Below are 22,531 nucleotides of genomic sequence, written 5' to 3'. Positions count from 1 at the left end.
CGCTCAGGGAGCATATCGTGTAGTGTGTACCCACCATTAGGGGTCTATTTACTAAGCAGTGTTCGGAGACAGAGTGAAAAGTGATAAGAAAGTGATAAGGTGCCAGCCAATCAGCCCCCAACTGTCATCTCACAGGCTGTGTTTGAAAAATGACAGTTGGGAGCTGATTGGCTGGCACCTTATCACTTTCTTATCACTTTTAACTCTGTCTCCGAACACTGCTTAGTAAATAGACCCCTTAATATAAATCTTCCCCCTGTGTAATTAACTGCAGTTGCCCACGATTCCTTCAGGCTGTTCGCCAAGGGCTAGATGCATGACGCATTGTATTCGGGATACGGTGCATCGCGCCGCTCTTCGCATGCATGCCAATGCCGGTATGCATGTAGGAATGCGCAAAGGACTGCACTCTCGGTAAGAGCGTCCCTTTGAGAATGAGGGACTCCCGGGCCTATGACCCAGAAGCCCCTCTAGCACCCTTCATGTGCTGAAGGACACAATCGCTGCGGGGAATGATGTGAGGGATCCAATCTTACATCACTCTCCGAATAGTAGCCCATAGGCTTCTATAGGGTACCGCCATCAGGAAGATGGCATTACCCAGCGCAACCAAGCCCCGTAGTGCATTGCTGGCTTGGTGCATATGAGAAATGCCGTCAAACCCGCATTTTGGGGGTTTCACCACATTTTTTCCCTTTGCTGCATCCCGCCCCATGTGAGGTCACAGCTGTATTCACAGCAACGCACGTGAGCAATTAGAGCGGACTTGCATCACTGCCCGATACCAACAGTGGGCAGTTTCCAGCTGGTGTCCGTAGCCCCATCTATTTAACTGCCCCCCACTTTTAATTACAGTCACTAAGTATTCCAATCATTCAATGAACACTAAATTTTCCTTACACAAGTTTCCTGCCTCGTTATTTCTTGGGTCAGGTGTCACGGGCACAGCCCAAATACAAGGAAAAGGTATTCTCAGTAAGTCCCTTCATACAAATAAATAACTTTTTTCTCTATGTATAATTTTCAGTATAGATTGCTAGTGTTCACTCTAGCTCCGGCGGCAGGCAGGGTGCCGGAGCTAGAGAGGGCATATTTGTGCGCGCGGCGAAAAGGGGGTGTGGCCATAAAGGGGCGTGTCTATAAGACGCGTCCCCCTTCTCATTATACTTGGGTGTCTGACACCTCCTTCTGCATTTGAATCTGAGACGGATGGATTTGCACAGCCAGTTGTGTGTGGAAGTGTAAAGCTGTCCATAGTGCGTATTGAACGCCGTGTATTTAGCTATTGTGGGTCTGTGCACTACACCATCAAGGGTCGGAGGGCCTGATTCAGAGTTGTATGCTATTGCCGCCGCTGCTGCATCGGGGAGATATATTGAGATGCCGTCGCTGATCCAAGCATCTGTGTACAGTGATGCAGCATTGGTCGCAGATCATTCCATTATCGCAGTTCTGAGTAAGTCTATGGTCCAGAGGAATGACCGCGGGAACGGAGACACCAGAGCTATATTCCTTGTGTAGGGGAATCACATACAAAGGGTGTGACATGAAACAGTCCCGACACACCTGCGTTCTTTGTTACCTCCCTCAAACGTTCACTGACTGTCAATCACACAGAGTAAATAGTCGCTGCGGGCGACTTTGGTAATGTATCTGGACACGTGTACCTTGCGAGTCAGACGCATGTACAGACTGCCGATTATCAGTACACTGTGAAAACATCAGCATTGAGTACAACTTTGAATCAGGCCTGGAATCTCTATATGGAAATGTTAACCCTGCATGCATATTTATGTCAATCATGGCTTATGCAAATTATGAAATTAGAGGTGCTGCCCATAGCAACCAATCAGAATGTGACTATTATTTATCTGGTGCATTATAGAAAATGATAGCTAGAATTTGATTGGTTGCTATGGCAACACCTCAACTTTTGTAAACCTGCAGTCTAGTAACTTTACCCCCTAAGCTGCTTTCCAGATGAGCTCCATGATATCCGTGTAACATTACAATTAGGGTTCAGTTTAGGTTTTCAACACATGAAGTTTGTGAGTCTCATACGAATTTTAGAAAACAAGACTCTGCACTAGCCAGGCTGGGTGGATTAATCGGACCTCAGTTCAGTGCTACCAAAGGACGGAAATTGTAACAATGAGTAGAATTACTAAAACATCACATAAAAGGTTGACTGGTCCTGAGTGTCGACAGTCATAAGGTTGACATGGCCATTAGGTCGACCATCATTCTGTAGACATTTAGGTCGATATGGTTAACTGGTCGACACATTAAAAAGGTTGACATTTAACGTGCCGAAACTAACATGCTCATCTGGTGCAGCACAGAAGTGTAGCTGTCCAAGGTTTCTGTAGTAGGGGAAGAGGAAATCCAGTGAGCTGCATAAGCTCAGCAGCAGCCTGGGTCAAGTAACTTGCCCAGGCTAGCTCTGCCATCTCAGTGGTAGGCACCAAAGACGAGCACAGTCACTGGCACCTGGAGCAACTTGCCTATAAGATGTAGGTACCATGTGTGGTCCCAGTGCTGGTCCTCAATGGCACTGAGGGTTACTACTTACGACAGCAGTAACCAGGTTTCCTCTCGGACATATGGCACGTGGCGGGAGAATGCAGTCTCTGCAGCTGTGGGCTTGCTGACAGTAATAATAAAACAAAATATTATTTTTTTTGTTTGGCGGCCGCTTGGGCAAAAATTCTGAAGGTCCTGGCCAGTGACCGAGGTATAGAGGGGGAGGGGCTGATTTAGAGGAGCTTGAACTTTCAGACCCCAAGCACCAGTGCAGTCTTTATATCCTGGTGTTTACGGAATACATACGATTTACCGTTCTAATCCCGACAGCGGCATCCCGGCAGAGGAGGAAATCCCGATCGTCAAAGGTAAGTATTTACTAACCTAATTCTACCCCCTAACCCTCCCTTAGGGGTGCCTAACCCTAACCTCCCCCCCAAGTGCCTAACCCTAACCCCCCTTCCCTGCCGCCTAAACCTAAGTCCCCCGGGGGGGGTGCCTAACCCTAACCACCCCCCCGGGGGTCCTTAACCCCCCTTCCCCTAGCCTAAACCTAACCTCCCGGGGGGGTGCCTAACCCCAAGTCCCCCCCGGGAACCCTAACCCTCAACCCCACCCCCACGGCTGTCCGTGCCCGGCTTACCTTCGATCAGTAAGCCGGGTGTCGGGCTCTTGGCGTAGGTAAAATGACTCGGGATATCGATGCCTGTCATTTAACCCCTTGCCGGGATTAGATAGTCAGGAAGCCGATGGCGGGATTCCGTCCATCGGCTTCCCGACTGCTTCCCGTGTTTACAGTGTCCCCCACATGGATAAAAGTATAATTCATTTGTTTTTGGGAGCTAAAAATGTCATTGGCCTAAAGCACGTTTTACATAACTTAGTTTATCATTCTCATGTTTTCAATAAACATTTGCAAACAGGCTTCACAACAACACAGCATAATGTTCCTTTGTATAATTTTCTTTTTAATTACAGAGTAATACACAATATCAAGGCTATTACAAAACAACTATACACTTCAACAAGCTAATGCTTTAACAAAAACATTTGCTGCTAGTGCTGCATTATAAAAAGAACATCGTACTATATACTAAGCCATATAAACTAAAAAGTAGACAACGCTGAACATAGTGAGCCTCGTAATATATATAAAATAAAAAAAAAGGGAAGGGGAAGATAATATGTTGTATTGTAATAACCACTTGAAGACTGGACAGCTTCTCCCCCTTCATGATCAGATCTATTCCCATATAGTTTTGCGTTATTTTCACGCATTTAGTGGAAACGTTAAACGTTTTCGCCCAAGTATAACAATACTGAGCATACTTTAAAGAGAAGCAAACTAGTTTGTGGAAAAAGATTGTTCTATATAATGCCTTGCACAAACCGTTGTTTCCCTATGCTCACTCCTTGCGAGAGACAATATAGTATTATATTGTCTGGCCATGTGCTATATGCAGACACCATCAGGCCATGCTCGCTCTCGCGTGGCTTCCTTCTGCGCTCAGGAGATACACAAAAAGCGCTTTCATATACATAGCGGAGGGCGGGTGGGCTAAGTAAGCATAGGTGGAATTTGTTTTTCAAACACAAAAATAGTACATACATATTTGTCCTTATTACTGTGACGTCAGTAGCGCCAAATAGCCCCTTTTGGCATTTCAGGTCCTGGGCAACTCACTTATTCGCAAAAGTAAAACTGTGAGTGACAAAACTACATAGCACTGATCAATTTGATGTGTGACATTTGTGTATCTGTGTGCGACTGAGTCTGAATCTGTGCATGAAGGGCTCCGATGCGAACTACCGCGGCTTTTTCTCACGCCAAGTTCCGATGTGTTTAATCTGCGACTTTGTATATGTGTAAAACCAATTCCTGTGCGGTTAATGTCGCAGCCTTGCTAGTACACTGTGAGTGGCTTTTTGCTGCATCTGCGATGCGTATAATGCTGCCCATACATTTAACAATGCGGGGGACGACGGCACGATTACGACGCCGTCGTCTCCCGCTGGGTGAACTGCATACACTGAACATTCAGTGTAAGTAGATCAATCATCCCCGAACATGGCAACCTGACGGCGGTCGTTAGGTTGACCGTTATGTTCGGGCGATGATTGATGGTAAAAACGACCAGCGGGCGCGCATTGCTGGTCGTTTTTAACCTTTTACTGCCCGATTTGTGGGCGATTACCAAGCGATGGAGCGATAACGACCGTCGTTATCGCTCCATCGCTAGGTATAATCGCCTAGTGGATGGGCAGCTTAAGACGCACAAATTAAAAAAAAATACAGCATTACTACTCCTCTCTTTGAGCGTTTCAGCAGCACCGGCGTCATGCGCTGTATGTAGTATAGACGCTAAGTGTATGAGGACACATCTGTATGATAGGAGATAGTTATAGGGCACAAGAATGAAGATACTTATTTTAGATGTATATACGACTACACATGGGCGCACAGCACCTGTGTGCACAGATAAAGTGCTCTTTGCATGCAAAGAATTACAAGTCAACGGCACAGTCTACAATTATTGTGCTGGTGAAATGGATCCTTGGTGGGTCTTTTCTCTCTTTATGGTTTTCCAGGTTCTAAAGATAGTTTTGTTTTTTTTCCTTTACTACAAAACTCAGGAAGATCAGGAAAGCAACATATTAAAAGTAAAGAACTTAAAATGCAAATGTACAACAGCGATTTTGTTGGAACTACTTCTCGCAAGATGAAAAAAAAAACACCTATCAGCAGGAACTATACCAGGTTATCCTGCCCTGGGCTCATCAGGTCCTAGTAAGCCACAATGCAGGAGTCTGTGCAAGTCTGTGTTCAGTTTAAAAACCCAAGGGGTGTCACAGGGACTCTCAGACCTGCCACATACAGCCGTCTATCTTGTCCTTAATTTTTTGGGGGGACAGTATTAGCTGCATATGTCCCCATGTCTTGTCCAGGTTTGCATTTAGAGGAAATGTGTAATTGGATTGATTTAATCTGTTGCATTGACCAAATCTGCTCCAGAACCTAATTTCCCAATCACAAAGTCCCCAATGTCTTGATACATGAAAAAAAAAAAAAAAACGTAAAACAATAGCCTTAGGGTGCATCAATTAAACGGACATACACAAAATTAGATATACTGTAACCGGAGAAGGGTAATTTTCATAAGCGAAAATTTATAAAATATATTCATAACACTATCTTTTTTCCCCCCAACATATTACATTGCCTGTGCTTGGATTTCTGCATAGTACTTTTCTATTGTTTATGATGCAGATTTGTATTAGGATTATATTTTATGCACAATGTGCAATACAGTTTGGCCATAATAAGGTGTTTTCTTAAAAATTTTATGATCAGTAGCCTACTATGGGTCCTACCCACATATTTAAAGCAACATACAGTTTAGCAGTTGCCTGCAGAAGTCAAGCAGATTGACAAAACGCGTTGTAAATCCCACGCTATCAAGGTAGCACAAGACTTCCGCACCCAGGAAGCATCTCTCTTAATGCCATGGAAAGCAGCAAGGATGTCCTGCGCAAGCATTAACCAGCTGCCCATGCAAATTAAATCTGAATGAAGATGCCTTATACGATACAGCCCTCACTTAACTTGTAGGATTTCACATGGTCTATTACCAAATAGCTTCTCTATCATGCTTTATTTTATTTCACCATTGGATGTCAAGGCCTGATTCTGATCCTCATGAATCTAGGGATTTGTTTGCTTAATACACATATAATCTGAGCTACATACGCATGTTTACGATGTAAGCATGATTCAGGGTAGGCCGTATCTATAACGTTTCTCTGGAGATGCGAACTGGGAGTCTTCTGGTTGTGTAGCCGGAGATACTCACTATTCTGAGTCATCAGACACATCTGCTGAACCTATAATGGGGGAGGCGTAAGTGCCAATGATGATGATAATAGCTGCTCTTGCGCAAGAAAAAAAAAAAAGTGGGTAGGTGGGATGTGAACGAATCAGGTCATACATATAGTTGCATTAGGATTCCGTTTGCAATCCATGCGCTCAGTCCTGCTTTGCTGTCTATCCTCTTCCATCACTAGTGGCTGCTATGAAGTTCTACAATGGAGCTGCAGTCTGCATTTCTACCACCAGTGGCCACTACTGAGTTCAAGTACTTCAGTAATTTGTTTATCTCAACTGCTAGTTGCAATTCATGGGGGTCAATCCAATTAGGCAATTAGCTGCGAACTGAGAGATGAGAGATGCCGTTTCAATGCGAATTCATTTTGCAATCTAATTAGCAACTCGCACTGAACCAGAGTAAATTCGCTTTTTCCATTCACACCTCCCTTAGGGTGTGAGATGGTAGGGAAAATCTTTATTTTAGGATGAAAATGTCAGGACACTGTGCAGAACCCCTTGGAAACCCCCCACCCCTAATGACTAATTAGGCAAATGGAAGTTTTCAATTATCTTAATTAGGCCAATAATTACATGTCATCATTTATAAAAGTAAACGAAGTTTGCCTTTTTATACAAAATGGCCTCAAATTACTACAAAATCAACTATCTCATTGCTGTATGCACAAAGTATTTATTTCTATGTAAAATAATTGCCTTTTATACTTTTGTTTACATGTACTCACCTCAAAGTACCCGAAAAGCAACTTTTTTCCTACTTTTTTTTTGCATATGAATGTAAAATGAAAAGTTTGCCTTTTTATACTTTATTGAAAAAAAAAAATTAAAAACAAAAAATCAGCCATTTAACACTATTTAAAATCTACCAAGACGTTCCTTATGCCCACAGCTTTCTATGATTCTGAAAACTTAATTGACAATTTTTTATGGTCACCCCACTTTTTCATGCACTTCTCTCACATTGCATTTGGCTGACAATTCGTAAGCCCCCACTGCGAGTATCACGAATAGGCATGTTTAATCGGATCGGAAAATGCTCCGGTGTGCACATTCACGCAAAGTCTGCGAGTTACATGAAACAAACTCGCAACCTGCACCCAATTGGATAGACCCCCTGGAGCTACTCATCTCCCTTAGGTTTTAAAGCTGCTTTGCTGGTTTACTGCTGTCCTGTCTTGTGGTCGGAATACAGTTGAGATCCCAGCGGTTGGGATGCCGGCTCTCAGAATGACATGCTTCTACACTGCCTCTGAACTTGCTATTGTTGTTTAGTTTGAGTTCTAATAGTATTGCCTTTTCTGCACCCGATATTCATCCATATCTCTTGCATCTATTTTATGTTGGTAAACCTCCAGAGTGTTCCTGTTCGGTTATAATAAATACCCCTATTTCACCACATCCAGAAACACTGGTAAGATGTGACCATAGTAATAGGCCCTAAATCTGGGTACACACTGAGACGATATCGGCACGAAATGTAGTTTCTGGCCGAATCGGAACGACATATCGGACGCATCACTCAGTGTGTTCGGCCAACATACTCACTCCCTCGGTCATATGCGATACCACCCGGACGGCCGCACAAAAAAACGGACGATATCGCATGTGACGCCATTGCAGTGTAATGAAGGGCGGAATGAGGGATCATTACTTCATTCATTATAACGCTCAGATATGTACCCATGGTACGATATGTCAATCCGTCATATCGACCCAGTACACATCGTCCAGTGTGTACCCAGCTTAAGGTTTCCAACACTTGGAATCCAACTGGATCCTATTTTGGCTGCTTGTATGAAAGATACTCTTGTTTTTTTATTGCATTTTAATGTCTTCTTGTGTATTAATATATTTATCTTGACGATACAATGGGTTTTTATTTTAAGGTGGTATCCTGTTTTTATATTATACATTATAATAAAGTACTGAAGCGCTATATCATGTGTCACTGTGTACCACTTAATATCACATAGCATTGGAATTTATTATCTAACATCGGGTCACCTATCGGTATCAAGTTGGCCGTCATTTAATTGATGCGCCCTAGATATACTTTAAAGTTCGGTAAAGGGCTTAGGCATCCTTGTTCTGGGCAGCACTTACAATTGTATTTCTCCAGTCCCTTATACTTTTTTTTTTGTTATTACCTAAGATTGACAAGAACAATAAAGTTTTACATTTAAAAATGAGATCCAATGTCCATGTATCTCAAAGTCAAAGAGCAAATTCATTAAAAAAAAAAAGAAAAAAAATTAAAGTGAATAAGTATAAAACAAGTGTAATCAGTTCTGGCGATTAATCGGACAGCCATTGTTCTTTGTGAATACTAGCAACGTAGCTTATTCGCTGTTGTGGAGCCTTCGATGGCGGACAAGATGCGATTCCCGAGTGAACCGTTTCTCGCACTCTGTACACCCAAAGGGTTTTTCGCCGGAGTGCGAGGTCTGATGCCTCATGAAGTGCGAATAGAAAGTGAAGCTTTTGCCACACTCAACGCATATGAATGACTTCTCTTTAGAGTGCATTTTCGCGTGCTTAGCGAGAGACAAGTCCGAGTCACAACTCTTTCCACACTCGGGGCACTCGTACACAGTTTTTTCATTGTGCGTTTTCAAATGTTGGCTCAAAAGGGCAGGATACTGAAAGTATTCCCCGCATTCAAAACACGTGTAAGTAGTTTCTCTGATGTGGGTCCTCTGGTGTCTGACCAGATGGGAGTTTTTGGTGTAGCTCTTCCCGCACTCGGAACACACGTACGGTCTTTTTCTTTTGTGCAGCTTTGCATGTCGACTGAGGAAATCCTGATTCTCAAAGCATTTACCACATTCAAAGCAGGAGAAAGGCTTATTTCCAGTGTGGGTTTTCCGATGCCTGACGACATGCGCTTTCCTGCGGAAATATTTCCCGCATTCAGGGCACATGTACGGCTTTTCTCCTGTGTGAGTTCTGTAGTGGTCAACGAGTTGCGACCTACTAGGGAACTCTTTGCCACATTCTGAGCAAATGCACTCGCTCTCCCCGGCGTGGATCTTCAAATGGTGGCTCAGAAGGCTTTGACTTGCAAAGCTCTCCCCGCATTCGGGACACGAAATGGTTTCAATGTGGCTCCCCCAGTGCAACTCCAAAAGAGCCTCGAATCGGAAAGATTTCCCGCACTCCGTACAAGAAAAAGGCTTGTCTCCTGCGTGACTTCTCTGGTGTCTCTCAAGTAGAGACATTTCGTTGTAACACTTCCCACACTCCGTACACGCGAACACCTCCTTCTCTTCAGAAGCCGTAGATGTGTTTTGCACCTGTGAAGGTTCCACGGGCACATGAACTTCAGATTCGGGAAGGCTTGTCTTGTGAGTTTTACGATGTTGGTTCAGCACATCCAGGCGATGAAAACATTTCGTACACTCAGGACAATAGAACGTCTCCTTGCCTCCGTGAATCCTCTGATGCCTTAACATGTGAGATTTCCGCCTGAATCCTTTCCCACAGTCGGAGCACACAAACGGCTTCTCTCCCGTATGAATTCTCTGGTGTATATCAAACTCCGTCTTACAAGAATAGCGTTTTCCACAGTCGCAACATATTAGCGGCTTCTTCTGGTGAGATTTGGCATGATGGAGGAGGAGGCTTTTATATTTGAAACACTTTCCACATTCCAAACATGACAACGGTTTGTCCTGGTTGTTGTTTTCATGCTGTGCGGTACTAGAGTGAGCAGAGTAGAATTCCCCTGTGGGCGATTTATGGCAAGGTGGAGCAGGTAAGAAGTCCTCACTCCCTGGATGCATGCTGCGGTCTTCATTTTGAGTATCGTCACAGGCTTCTTCCTTTATGCAAAGTGTATATTGCATGTGTGACCGTTCTATGGCCACCTCAGTGTCCGTGTCTCTGAAGTTTCCATCGGAGCAGGATTCTTCCTTAATCTGGGCGAATATAAACCGTTTAGGTGTATGCTGTGCGGGTGTAGAGATTTCAGCCTCTGCGCGATCTCCTTCCTCAGATGAAATCGGTTCCTGCTTAATATAAGTCGATGCACACTGGGCTAACGTATCATCTGCGTCCGTAGGAGATTTCTGAGGTAAGGACAGTTTTCTTTTTGCCAGAGTAGCCGAGTGCTCCTCCTGTACTTGCAGTTCACTGGTCAAGCTTGGGCTTTCTTCCTCAAAATCAATGGGCTCCTCCTTGATTTCAATAGCTGTATATTCTGGCTCTCCCAGCGTTAGGTCTGTAGATCTTCCTTCTTCTACTGGGCTCTCGTTGCTATCCACAGGTGTGGTTGATGTAGGCGCTGAGGGTTTGCAAATGTTGTTTCCCCTCAGATGATCTGAGTCACCTGACAACGTGTCTCCTTTGCTGCGGACGGATAAATATTCTGTCTGGTCGACAGGGACATGAATGTAAATTTCAGGGAGGCATCCACCTTCACGAAGGGCTGCAGCTACACTTTGTCTTGTGTCGCCTTGGTCCACACTCAAGGATATTTCATGCGGACTACCAGAAGCCACGTTGTCCTTCCTTAGGTCCACGGAGGGAGTAGTGGGAAAAGGGTTTGAGGATTCAATTCCGCCAGCAGTTATCCCTATTGGACAGAGATATAGTTAAGACAACTGTACAAGGAGAAATCCATATGCAGGTATGAGGGATTGTTTGTCACCTGTATGCAGATTAAATGAGCTAAACATTTTGGGGTCGGTTCAACTGCAGACGATGCCCACGATGTTGTGTGCACATATGCCGCACTTACGGTAGTCCTGACATTGTGTATTTAAGTACACACCCCTGTGGGGCTCTGAACAACAATAGGCAATTGTTGATTCTTAGCTGGAATCCCAACACCATCACAGCATTTAAATAGACCCATTAAAATAATAATTCTTCCTAAAAATTCACAAATAGAGATTCCATTTATAGCAAAGGCTTCGTATGTGCAGAGCTAAATCCTAATCATGAAATAACCAATGTACTTATGCTTTAATACGTCCACCATGCCCATTTTCACTGTAACTGAGCAGGCGGAGTGTGAGTGACAGCTTTGCAGACATGAACGGTGGATTCATGAACAAGGGCATGATTCACTGATATCAAGGTAATTTAGAGGACTGCATTCTCAGATTTGTATCCTTGATGAGAGCCCACTAGGATAGGATATCTAAGAAAGAGCATAATTACATTTGAAATACATAGTCGCTATGTTCAGTCCAGCACTATTATGCTCAAGTGTTTGACTGCAGTTATGCAGCAATGATGTGGGAGGACCCAATACCCTTAAGACTCCATTGCAGCCGTTTTTCACCCAGATTATTAGTTATGGGTGGAGAGGTCTCTTTAACTTTTGTTGGTTACATGTGGAAATACATGCCGTTCAGACCTCCTCTTACCCTGTGAATTGAGCTGGTGACTATCACCCGTTTCTTGCTTTTTATGATCCTTGTGCTGTTCTCCAAAATCCGTCTCATTGTCAAGGTGTTTGTTTGATTGTACATACTCCCACTCCTGTAGGAAAAATACACAGTGACATCCTGACACCTTACAGGAACCTGACACACACAATGATACAGTCATCACCAAGACACATCCCCTGGTGTTACTGTATAATGTCCCATTCCCAGCAGTCACCTCTCCAGTCATCACCCAGACACAGCCCCTGGTGTTACTGTATAATGTCCCATTCCCAGCAGTCACCTCTCCAGTCATCACCCAGACACATCCCCTGGTGTTACTGTATAATGTCCCATTCCCAGCAGTCACCTCTCCAATCATCACCCAGACACATCTCCTGGTGTTACTGTATAATGTCCCATTCCCAGCAGTCACCTCTCCAGTCACCACCCAGACACATCCCCTGGTGTTACTGTATAATGCCCCATTCCCAGCAGTCACCTCTGCAGTCATCACCCAGACACATCCCCTGGTGTTACTGTATAATGCCCCATTCCCAGCAGTCACCTCTGCAGTCATCACCCAGACACATCCCCTGGTGTTACTGTATAATGCCCCATTCCCAGCAGTCACCACTCCAGTCATCACCCAGACACATCCCCTGGTGTTACTGTATAATGTCCCATTTCCAGCAGTCACCTCTTCAGTCATCACCCAGACACAGCCCCTGGTGTTACTGTATAATGTCCCATTCCCAGCAGTCACCTCTCCCGTCAGCAGCTGAATGATCTTGTTGGTGAGATCCAGGATCTTCTTGTCATTCTTTTTCTCCTGTGTCGGTGAATCTGGAGGAGGCTCAGTGATGGGGCTTGGCTTACTGCTGCTGTATACCACATGTTCCCCAGATTTCTTCACTATAACAAAATCCTTCATAAAGAGAGGAGGTGAAAAACAAATATTGAAAAAAACAAGTTGTTAGTCAACAATTTCCATGATTCTTAGTGGCCATCAGTGAGCGGTGATGAATGGTGGCAGCCGTAAAACATAACATTATCTATTTTGAGTGTTAAGGCACACATCCACTAGAAGACATGAAAACGACTGCATGATTATGACATTGTAATCGTGCAGTAGTTTGTCAGTCTGTGATGAACCTGCACTGAATGAGCAGTCGTTCAGTGCAGGCTCATCAATCATCTGCAAACATGCTCAACCTGATGTTATCGTCAGGTTGACGAGCATGTTTGCCCGATGATACAGGTTTAAACGACCAGGAACGTGCATCGCTGGTCGTTTTAGACATTTTTGCAAACGATTTATGAACGATTGAACGATAACAATATCGTTATAATTCAATCGCTCAATTAAATAGTTTAGTGGATGGGCGCCTTTAATTAGCATCATATTAAATAATGTTTTGGTAAACTTTGTTTAAGTTTAACTGTGTAAAGTATAAGCCTGTCACACAGCTGGGCTATTGTCGGGATGGTCTGAAAACATGCAAATATAGTTATGTTTGTAGCTCTATAACAGGAATAAAAACAAATGATCCTTATATGCAGTGGCGGATTTTACCCCAATAAAGTCCACCACCCGCAGGGACAGCCTAGTAGTGACAGTGACTTCCCATTGGAAGAGTTCCCTGCTAATCACATGATGGAGAGAGAGTCCCAGGGGGGAGGGGTTTTCTCTGTACTTGTCACTGTTTACTATAATAAACACTTTAAGCTTTTTGGGTAGATATCTACCAGCTTGTGAAGTTCCCAAGAAGCAGTCCTATAGTTTCAGAACGTGAACGGTTAAACAAAAATATGCTAATGATTTAGCTGATGTCTTGTGCACAGAGACGCCTACCTCCGGCATCTCACATCCGCCGCTTGCGTACAAAAGACGAGACATTTGGAACAGCAGTCGCAAATCGAACATCTGAGTAACCCTATGCGGTCTCAGAATGTCTGTCTCACCTAAAATGCCGGGGCCTCTGCAGCGGTGAACAAATTCGCAAAGGTTCACTAGTGTACGCCAAGAAAACGGTCCTGGGGTACACCTGCGTTTTTGTAGCTCTTCCCCAAACGTTAGCTTCCTGTCACTCACTTTGCAAAAAAATCCTCAGTGTGACCGATGTCTCCAACCCATCGCCTCACGATGAGGGGTGGCCTATTATATGCAGTGTCAGGGTGGTATGATAGAGTCTCCAATTTTAGATAATATACCAAACAAACGGCCTGATTCAGAGCCGGATGCTCTGACCAGAGCGCTCGCTCTCAATCAGGGCCCTCCTCCATGAAAATGGAGCGGCCTCATGGCTGCTCGTATAGCTGTGGGTGACCACCCACAGCATATGCGAGCGGCCAAAAAGATGGTCGCGATGGTCTTGACCATCGCGACCATCGGACTTGCGACGGAGACCCTGCGGTAGGGTCTCCCTGCCACAAGCCCTGGAGTGATTTTGGCTCTATCAGAGCCAAAATCACTCCCACTGACATCACTAGTGATGTCAGTGGGGCCGGCTTCAGACGGTAGGCGTTCCCATGGGAACGCCTCCGTCTGGCAGGCACGCCCCCGACACACCCACCAAAGGGGGCGTGCTGTCAATCAACATCGACAGCACGCCCCCTTTGGTGCGAGACCCGGAGCGATGGAAAGCCCGTCGCTCCCCGGGTCTCGCGCATGCAGTGGAGAACATCGACCCGCTTGCGAGCGTACTGCTGCTCGCGAGCGGGTCTGAATGACCCCCAAAGCACATTGGGACACCCAGACATTGATAATGGTACAAAATCTGTAATCTATCTAAAGACTTCTCATTAGTCTTCATTTCCACAGGTTTCTTTATGAATCACTGCCTTATAAATGAGCCCTACACAGGCTGGATTTTTTATCCTAGCAGATAAATGTTAGTTACTTAAATGAAGCACAGGTAGAGGTAGGATTGTGGATTGAAGAGGCTGTCATGAATGGTTTCTAACCACTATCGGAAAACTATTGATTGTTGCATTGATAGTTCATGGCCACGCAGGCGCAGAGGAAAAGAGACCGCAGCTGCGCATGTGAAAAGGAGAGAGTAAACTTAGCACCATCAGACCTCCATTATCGATGATTAAACCATTGCCAAGAAATCAAAGATAGAGGTAACCATCGATGGCCAACCCTAGACAGAGGCCAATGGTAAACCGATTTCATCCTGGTTAGGGCAATTTTTTCATATAGCGCCCAGATCACAGGGGTCTAAATACTGATGCAAGCAGCAAAATAATAAGTTAATGGGAAATGATGTGCAAGCACTGCTTGTAAACTAGCAACATTCAAAAAAACATTCGCTTGTCATGTGTGGTACAACTATGGATGAGTAATGCTGCCCATCCACTAGAAGATTTTGACAGGCGATTGCACGATAACGACATCGTTATCGTGCAATCGCTTGCAAATCATCCGCAAATCGGGCATTTTAAAGTCAGAAACGACCAGCGATGCGCGCGCCCGCTGGTCGTTTCCGACATCAATCATCGGGCAAACATGCTGGTCAACCTGACGATAACGTCAGGTTCAGCATGTTTCCGGATGATTGATGAGCCTGCACTGAACGTCTGCTCGTTCAGTGCAGGCTCGTCACAGACGGAGAAACAACAGCACGATTACAATGTCGTAATCGTGTTCTCGTTTCTCCGTCGGCTAGTCGATGGGCAGCAGCGGAGTTATTCCTCTGAAAATCCCTCACCTCTTCAATAATCAGGTATACAAGCTCCAGGGCAAAACTCAATATCCTCTCAGTCATGTGATTCTTATCCTTGTCCATCCTCCGTACGCCAAACAGCTGTTCAGCGTTGAGTCAATGATCCCTGCAGTGGTGAGACTATGCAAGCTTCCTTTAAGCTGAAAGGATAAGAAATTACCATTATTACATACAAATACCAGGCCCATAGTTAGCCTGATGAAAAGTTTTCAGCCAAACAAACAATAAGGGGTAGACTACCTTCTCAAACATACCACCAACCATCTTTGTTTGCACAATTGTGAACTCAAGTGCAGCTCATTCCATTGGGTTTTGTACAATGATACTTTTTACAGGCAAGATATTTAGTGTCATTTATGAACCTTCTTCCATATATATGTGCCTTTGGTCGTCCAGCAGTGGTTCAAGGAGCTGCCCATCACTGATCTCAGCTATTGTGAACATAAAATGGAGGAAGTAATCAACTGGCATGAAAGGTGGTGTGTATTAAGTAAACGAAGAGGGCAGACAGAAGAGTGAAGGGAGATGAGATCAGAGATGTAAATGGGAGAGGAATGGGTGATGGCTTTGTGAGTGTGAGAACCTTGAATTGGATTGTGAAAGGGAAGGGGAGCCAGTGGAGGGCTTGTAGGAGAGGGGAGGCAGATGTGGAGCGTTTGGAAAGGAAAATGAGCCGGGCAGCAGCATTGAGGACAGACTGTAGAGGAGAGAGATGGGAATTGGGGAGGCCAGATAGGAGGAGGTTACAGTAGTCCAATCTGGAGATGACCAGTGAATGTATGAGGGTTATGGTGGCATCCTGGGTGAGAAAGGGTCTGATCTTGGAAATATTCCTGAGATGGAAATGACAGGACTGTGAGAGGTTCTGAATTTGTGGTTTGAAGGAGAGGGAAGAGTCCAGGATGGCTCCAAGCAAGACAAGCTTTGGGACTAGATGAGATAGTTATGCCATCTATTAATAAAGAAATAGTGGGATATGATGTTATGTAGGAGGATGGGAAGATGATCAGCTCACTCTTAGACATATTAAGTATGAGAAATCGCTGGGACATCCAGGAAGAAATGGCAGAGACAGTTGGAGATACGAATCAGTAGAGAGAGGGAAAGGTAGATCTGAGTATCATCAGCATAGAGATGATAATGGAGGTCAAAAGAGCAGATGAGTTTACCTAGAGAAGATGTATAGAGAGAGAATAGGAGAGGTCCAAGAACAGAACCTTGGGGAACACCTACTGTAAGAGGCTGTGGGGTGGAGGAGTCGCCATGAGAGGAAACAGAGAAGGAACGGTCAGAGAGGTAGGAGGACAGCCAGGAGAAAGCAGTGTCAAGTAGACCAAGGGAGTGAAAGATATGCAGCAGGAGAGGGTGGTCCACAGTGTCAAAAGCAGCAGAGAGGTCAAGGAGAATGAGCAGGGAGTAGTGGCCCTTGGATTTGGCAGCAAGGAGGTCATTACTACTAACACATTATGTCAATTTATCATGAACTTATGTACACATAACAATAAGGGCTCATTGACGCAGGCAGCAACATTACGCATGAGTACTATGTGAGTTTGCACAATGTATCTAGTGTGGGGATGTAGGTCAGGATGCAAGCATTTAGAATCCCGGCAGCAGTATAAATGCTGACTCCAGAATCCCGACTGCCGATATCCCACCGGTGAGCATTAGGGTTAGGTATAGGCACTAGGGGGAGGGTTAGAATTAGGCTGAGGGGGGTTAGGGTTAGACTGCAGGTGGGGGGTAGGTTACTTACCAAATTCTGTCGGGATTCTGACTTTTTAGATGCAGCTGTCGGTATACTGACCATCAGCATACCATACCCAACCTCTTGTGTGCAGTGCCATAACAGGACGGGGTGGGGCCACTGGCACTGGGAAGTACAGCACTGTCCGCACCTCCTCATGATGCTTCAGGCAGCTGTGCAGACTGCAGCACTAGCCAGATGCAGGAGCCGTGGGGCAGCAATGGTGCCACCGACAGATCCGTGCGCTCCCTAGTTAAGGCCCTGCTTGCATGCCTTCGTTATGTGCCTGCATTTTTTACATATCAAGCCTCACTTATCCTAAATAAGAGCAAATTGCGGGTCACGAGTTGTGTGCGGCTCTGCATAGGTGCGGAAATCTCGTATTTACGCCCATTTTTCTCTTAACAAGCCCCTTAATGCGCACTTCCTAACATCTGGTAAACACACGCTAATGCTGGTACAAGCAGTATTGTGAGCGACCTGAACACACGCAATTATGCTTCCAACGCGCATTAGCTTTGCCTACTGCGTTTATGAGTGGTAATGGTACAACAACACAGTACACTGCGCTGCAGGGAGGCCTGGGAAACATTATTTAAATATTCTGTGTACAGGACTTAGGAAAACCTATACTAGCACAAGGAACTCTGTAATCAGCAACATGACCACCCTGCAAACCGCAGCCACACATAGCAGGTCCCTATGCACCACATCCAGGGCCCAGCCATCTTATCTGAAGCACTGGGCATGCTTTGACTCTCGTTACCTGCACTCCTCCTCCTCAGCTGGCCGCCTGCTGCTCCCGGCCTATTGCACCTAGCAGCGCCCCCAGCACTCCTCCTCACCGCTGCACAAAGAAGCGGCCTGACGGCAGCAACCGCAGGAGCAGCCCAGGCTGGCATCAGTCACCGCGGGGAATCATGGGAGATGTAGTCTCAGCTGAGACTTTGCTGCCCGTGACGTCAGAGCCCTCTCACCATGGTAACAAGACGCCGAGTGAGTTCATGAGCATGCGCAGTGCGGGGTCTGTGTCCAGGTTTTTATTATTATTTTTTATTTTTTGCTAGTATAGAGGATAAACCCATGTGGATTGAACCGATGCAGGAACCAGTGATGTCCCTGGTACCTAGTGTAATTATAGACTTTGTTTTCAGGAGTATTTATTGCTAAATCCTGAAAAAATAGCTCCCTCCAGCACTGAGTATATGAGTGTATTGTTGTACCATTGTATTGCTCTCTCCGTTTTTTTTAGTGAGCAATATAATGGTATTGTGTGTGCAATAACAGGGAAATTTATGGTGACATAAAAAAATAAATTAAAAATATGTGCTATACCAATTTACACAAATACAAAAAATTATGCAAATTTGAATACAAATATAAAACAAAAACAAACATGTTCTGTCATAAAATGCTACAAATTTTTGTTTCCTTGTTTAGAAGCTAATAATAATGTAACAAAAAAAAATAAAATATGAGATATGGTAAGAACTTACCTTTGTTATCTCTATTTCTACGAAGTCCATAGGGTTCCACAGGATACCTTGGGGTATAGGTGTGACGTCAGTCATCGGGCACCATAGAGTTAAGCTTTCAGCCTCCCAGGATGCACTAGGGTCCCCCTCCTATACCCCGCCCCCGAGCCAAGGCACCTGAGTTAGTTACCAAGCCATAGGCCGGAGGAGGAGAAGGAAGAGAGAGAAAGAAGATCTGGATACACACAAGAATCACACTCTCACCAGAGGGAGACGGAAAAACCGGTGACCAGAACAAAGCCCATCTGCAGCACAGGTGCGACAGGGCGGGAGTCCTGTGGAACCCTATGGACTTCGTAGAAATAGAGATAACAAATGTAAGTTCTTACCATATCTCATATTTTCTACTTCAGGGTCCATAGGGTATCCACAGGATACCTTGGGGATGTCCCAAAGCAGTATCCTTTAAGGGTAGGGACACTCCTGTGCTGAAAGGAGAATCCGCCGCCCGAAGGAAGCATCCTGAGAGGCGAAGGTGTCAAACCTGTGATACCTCACGAAGGTATGGACAGAGGACCACGTAGCAGCCTTGCAGATCTGGACTGCAGAGGCACCACGTCGAGCTGCCCACGAAGGACCCACAGACCTAGTGGAATTAGCCTTCAGAGAAGAAGGAACCGGCAGACCTTCATGAAGATAAGCTTCAGAAATAGTCATACGGATCCAGGCTGCCAAAGTTTGCTTTGAAGCAGGCCAACCCTTTTTACGGAAGCCATAGAGGACAAACAAGGCGTCCGACTTCCTAAACGAAGAAGTGCGGTCAACATAAGTCCTTAAGGCCCGCACAACATCCAAAGTGGCCTCACCCACTGAAAGACCAGGTGAGTTAAAGGCCGGAACAACTATTTCCTCGTTAACATGAAACTGGGAAACAACTTTGGGAAGAAATTCAGGCCGAATGCGGAGCACTGCCCTGTTCCCATGAAAAATCAAGAAAGGGGGTCTACAAGAAAGAGCCCCTAAATCAGAAACACGTCTGGCCGAAGCTATGGCCAGAAGGAAAACAGTCTTAGCTGTTAGCCATTTAAGATCCACTGAGCCCAGTGGTTCAAACGGCGGTCCCTGGAGAGCCCTCAGGACCACAGCCAAATCCCAAGGCACCACAGGTGGAACAAAGGGCGGCTGAATGCGGAGAACACCTTGCATAAAGGTGCGCACATCCGGGATTGTAGCAATCCTATGGTGAAACCAGACAGACAGGGCCGAAACCTGTACCTTCAAAGATGCAAGGCGAAGCCCATGATCTAGTCCCGCTTGTAGGAAGGCGAGTATCCGAGACAGACGAAACTCCCGCGGTGCATAACCTCTCGGTCGACACCACTGGAAGAACTTATGCCACACGCGATGGTATGTCCTCGCGGAAGACGGCTTCCGAGCTCGTAACATGGTACGCACCACAGAGCTGGAAAACCCCCTGGACCTCAGCATGGCTGTCTTAACAGCCACGCCATCAAAGACAGCCGAGTCAGGTCCGGGTGAAGACAGGGACCCTGCGACAGAAGGTCCGGTCGTAGCGGCAACCGCAGAGGACAGTCCACGGACAGACCTTGAAGGTCTGAGAACCAGTGCAGTCTGGGCCACGCGGGAGCTATCAACAGGAGCGTCCCTCCTTCCTGTTTGAATTTCCGGATTACCTGTGGAAGAAGGGAAATCGGAGGAAACAGGTATGCGAACCGGAACGTCCACCGGACGGACAGAGCATCCACCAGAGACGCCCCTTCGTCTCTTGTGCGAGACCCGTACACCGGCAACTTGTTGTTGTGCCGGGACGCCATGAGGTCGATCTCTGGAAGACCCCATCTGTCCACCAGCAGTTGAAAAACGTCCGGGTGCAGGGACCATTCCCCCGGATGAACATCCTGGCGACTTAGAAAGTCCGCCTCCCAATTTAGCACTCCCGGGATGAAGACCGCTTATATGGCCGGAAGATTGCGCTCCGCCCATACCAGGATCCGAGAGACCTCTACGAGAGCCGCCCGACTTCGGGTTCCTCCTTGCCTGTTTATGTAGGCCACGGTGGTAGCATTGTCCGACTGGACTTGTACCGGACGACCCTGGAGAACCCAATGTGCCTGCCGGAGAGCATTGAAGACCGCACGGAGTTCCAAGATATTGATTGGAAGCTCCGCTTCTGTCGGTGTCCACCTGCCCTGGAACAAGTGTGGACCCGAAACTGCTCCCCAGCCCCGAAGACTGGCGTCCGTTGTCAACAGGACCCAATTTGGAACCCAGAACGGACGTCCCTTGCTGAGACGGGTCGTCTGTAAACACCAGGCAAGGGACAGGTGAACCTCCGGGTTGAGCACAATCGTTTGGGACTTCAGAGACTGAGGCAGCCCGTTCCACTTGGACAGGATCAGGTGCTGCAGAGGTCTGGAGTGAAACTGGGCATATTCCACCATGTCGAACACCGACACCATGGAGCCCAGTAACCTCATCGCCGAGTGTAGAGACACCCGACGGCTGTGCAGACAACTGCACACCCTCGACTGTAAAGCAGAGATCTTTTCCCCCGTCACGAAGATCCTTTGCTGTCCTGAGTCCAATAAGGCTCCGAGGTGCAGAATCCGCCGAGACGGGATTAGAGTGGACTTCTGCCAGTTGATTAACCAGCCGTGCCGTTGCAGTAGTGCAATGGTCAGGTCCAAGTGGCGTAGAAGGAGCTCGGGAGATCCTGCCACTAATAAAAGGTCGTCCAAGTACGGTAACATACGGACTCCCTGCAGCCGCAGAGAAGCCGCCATGACCGCCATCACCTTGGTGAACACACGTGGTGCTGTCGCCAGGCCAAAAGGTAACTCCCGAAACTGGAAGTGGTCGCTGCGGATTGCAAACCTGAGGAACTGTTGATGGCGCGAAAGAATAGGGACATGCAGGTAAGCGTCCTGTATGTCCAATGACACCATGTAGTCCCCAGGTTCCAGCGCCAGAATGATGGACCGTAGGGTCTCCATCCGAAACTTCGGCACCCGCAAAGACTTGTTGAGAGCTTTGAGGTTTAGAATCGGACGATACGACCCATTGGGTTTCTGCACCAAAAAAATATTTGAATAGAAACCCTGGCCCCTCTGGGAGAATGGAACAGGCACTATAACTCCAGCCTGGAGCATAGTGTGCAAGACCTTCCGCAGCTCCGTGGCCTTGTTCCGGTCTGATGGTAGACCCGTGGTGAAGAATCGAGCCGGGGGTCTGTGCCGGAAAGAGAGGGCGTACCCTTGGGAGACCACCTCGAGAACCCAAGTGTCTGTCGTGGTAACCGACCAACACCGGGCGAACTGCAGCAGGCGGCCTCCCACTTTGGGATCCCCCAAAGGGAGGCCCGGACAGTCAGGCCGCAGGCTTGTCATCTGGCTTAGGGGCTGGACGTCTGGTACTCCATGCCTGCTTCCGAGGCTTGGCCGATTTCTTAGGACCAGCCTGTCGAGGAAAAGACTGTGGTTTGGGCCTGCCCTGGGCCCTATAAGACCGAAAGGACGATGGTCCAGAACCAGAAGGAGCAGCGGCCGACTGGAGACAAGCCGATTTGGCTGCCGCCAGCGTGGCCACAATCTTGTCCAGATCCGGACCGAAGAGAACTTCTCCGGTAAATGGCAACGCCTCCAAACCCTTTTTGGAATCAGCGTCCGCCTTCCAGGATCGCAACCACAAGGTGCGACGAGCAGCCACCGCTGCTGAAGAAATTCGAGACACCAGGGTACTAATGTCTAAGGCCGCCTCGTTGATATAAGTGGCCGAATCAC

The 22,531-nt window shown here is 46.5% G+C and overlaps 1 protein-coding gene across 2 annotated transcripts; it reads right to left on the bottom strand.

The window, feature by feature from the left end:
* Window positions 1–3,470: 3,470 nt before the first annotated feature.
* Window positions 3,471–18,137, bottom strand: LOC148473246 (uncharacterized). 2 transcript variants are annotated; one of them, XM_088459850.1, is made up of 5 exons: window positions 18,023–18,137; window positions 15,495–15,649; window positions 12,545–12,706; window positions 11,779–11,893; window positions 3,471–10,979 (listed from the first exon to the last, which is right to left on the bottom strand). In XM_088459850.1, exons 2-5 carry the CDS (start codon window positions 15,570–15,572, stop codon window positions 8,746–8,748), a joined length of 2,589 nt encoding a protein of 862 aa, XP_088315976.1. In that variant the 5' UTR covers window positions 15,573–15,649; window positions 18,023–18,137; the 3' UTR covers window positions 3,471–8,745. The 2 variants fall into 2 exon arrangements, with proteins under 2 accessions (XP_088315976.1, XP_088315977.1); XM_088459851.1 differs by lacking the exon at window positions 18,023–18,137 and adding an exon at window positions 15,750–15,843.
* Between the last annotated feature and the right edge of the window lie 4,394 nt (window positions 18,138–22,531).

This window comes from Taudactylus pleione, unplaced genomic scaffold (assembly GCF_031769625.1).
Source record: "Taudactylus pleione unplaced genomic scaffold, aTauple2 ptg000946l, whole genome shotgun sequence".
Classification (NCBI taxonomy): domain Eukaryota; kingdom Metazoa; phylum Chordata; class Amphibia; order Anura; family Myobatrachidae; genus Taudactylus; species Taudactylus pleione.
This window is presented reverse-complemented; position numbering and strand designations above follow the sequence as displayed.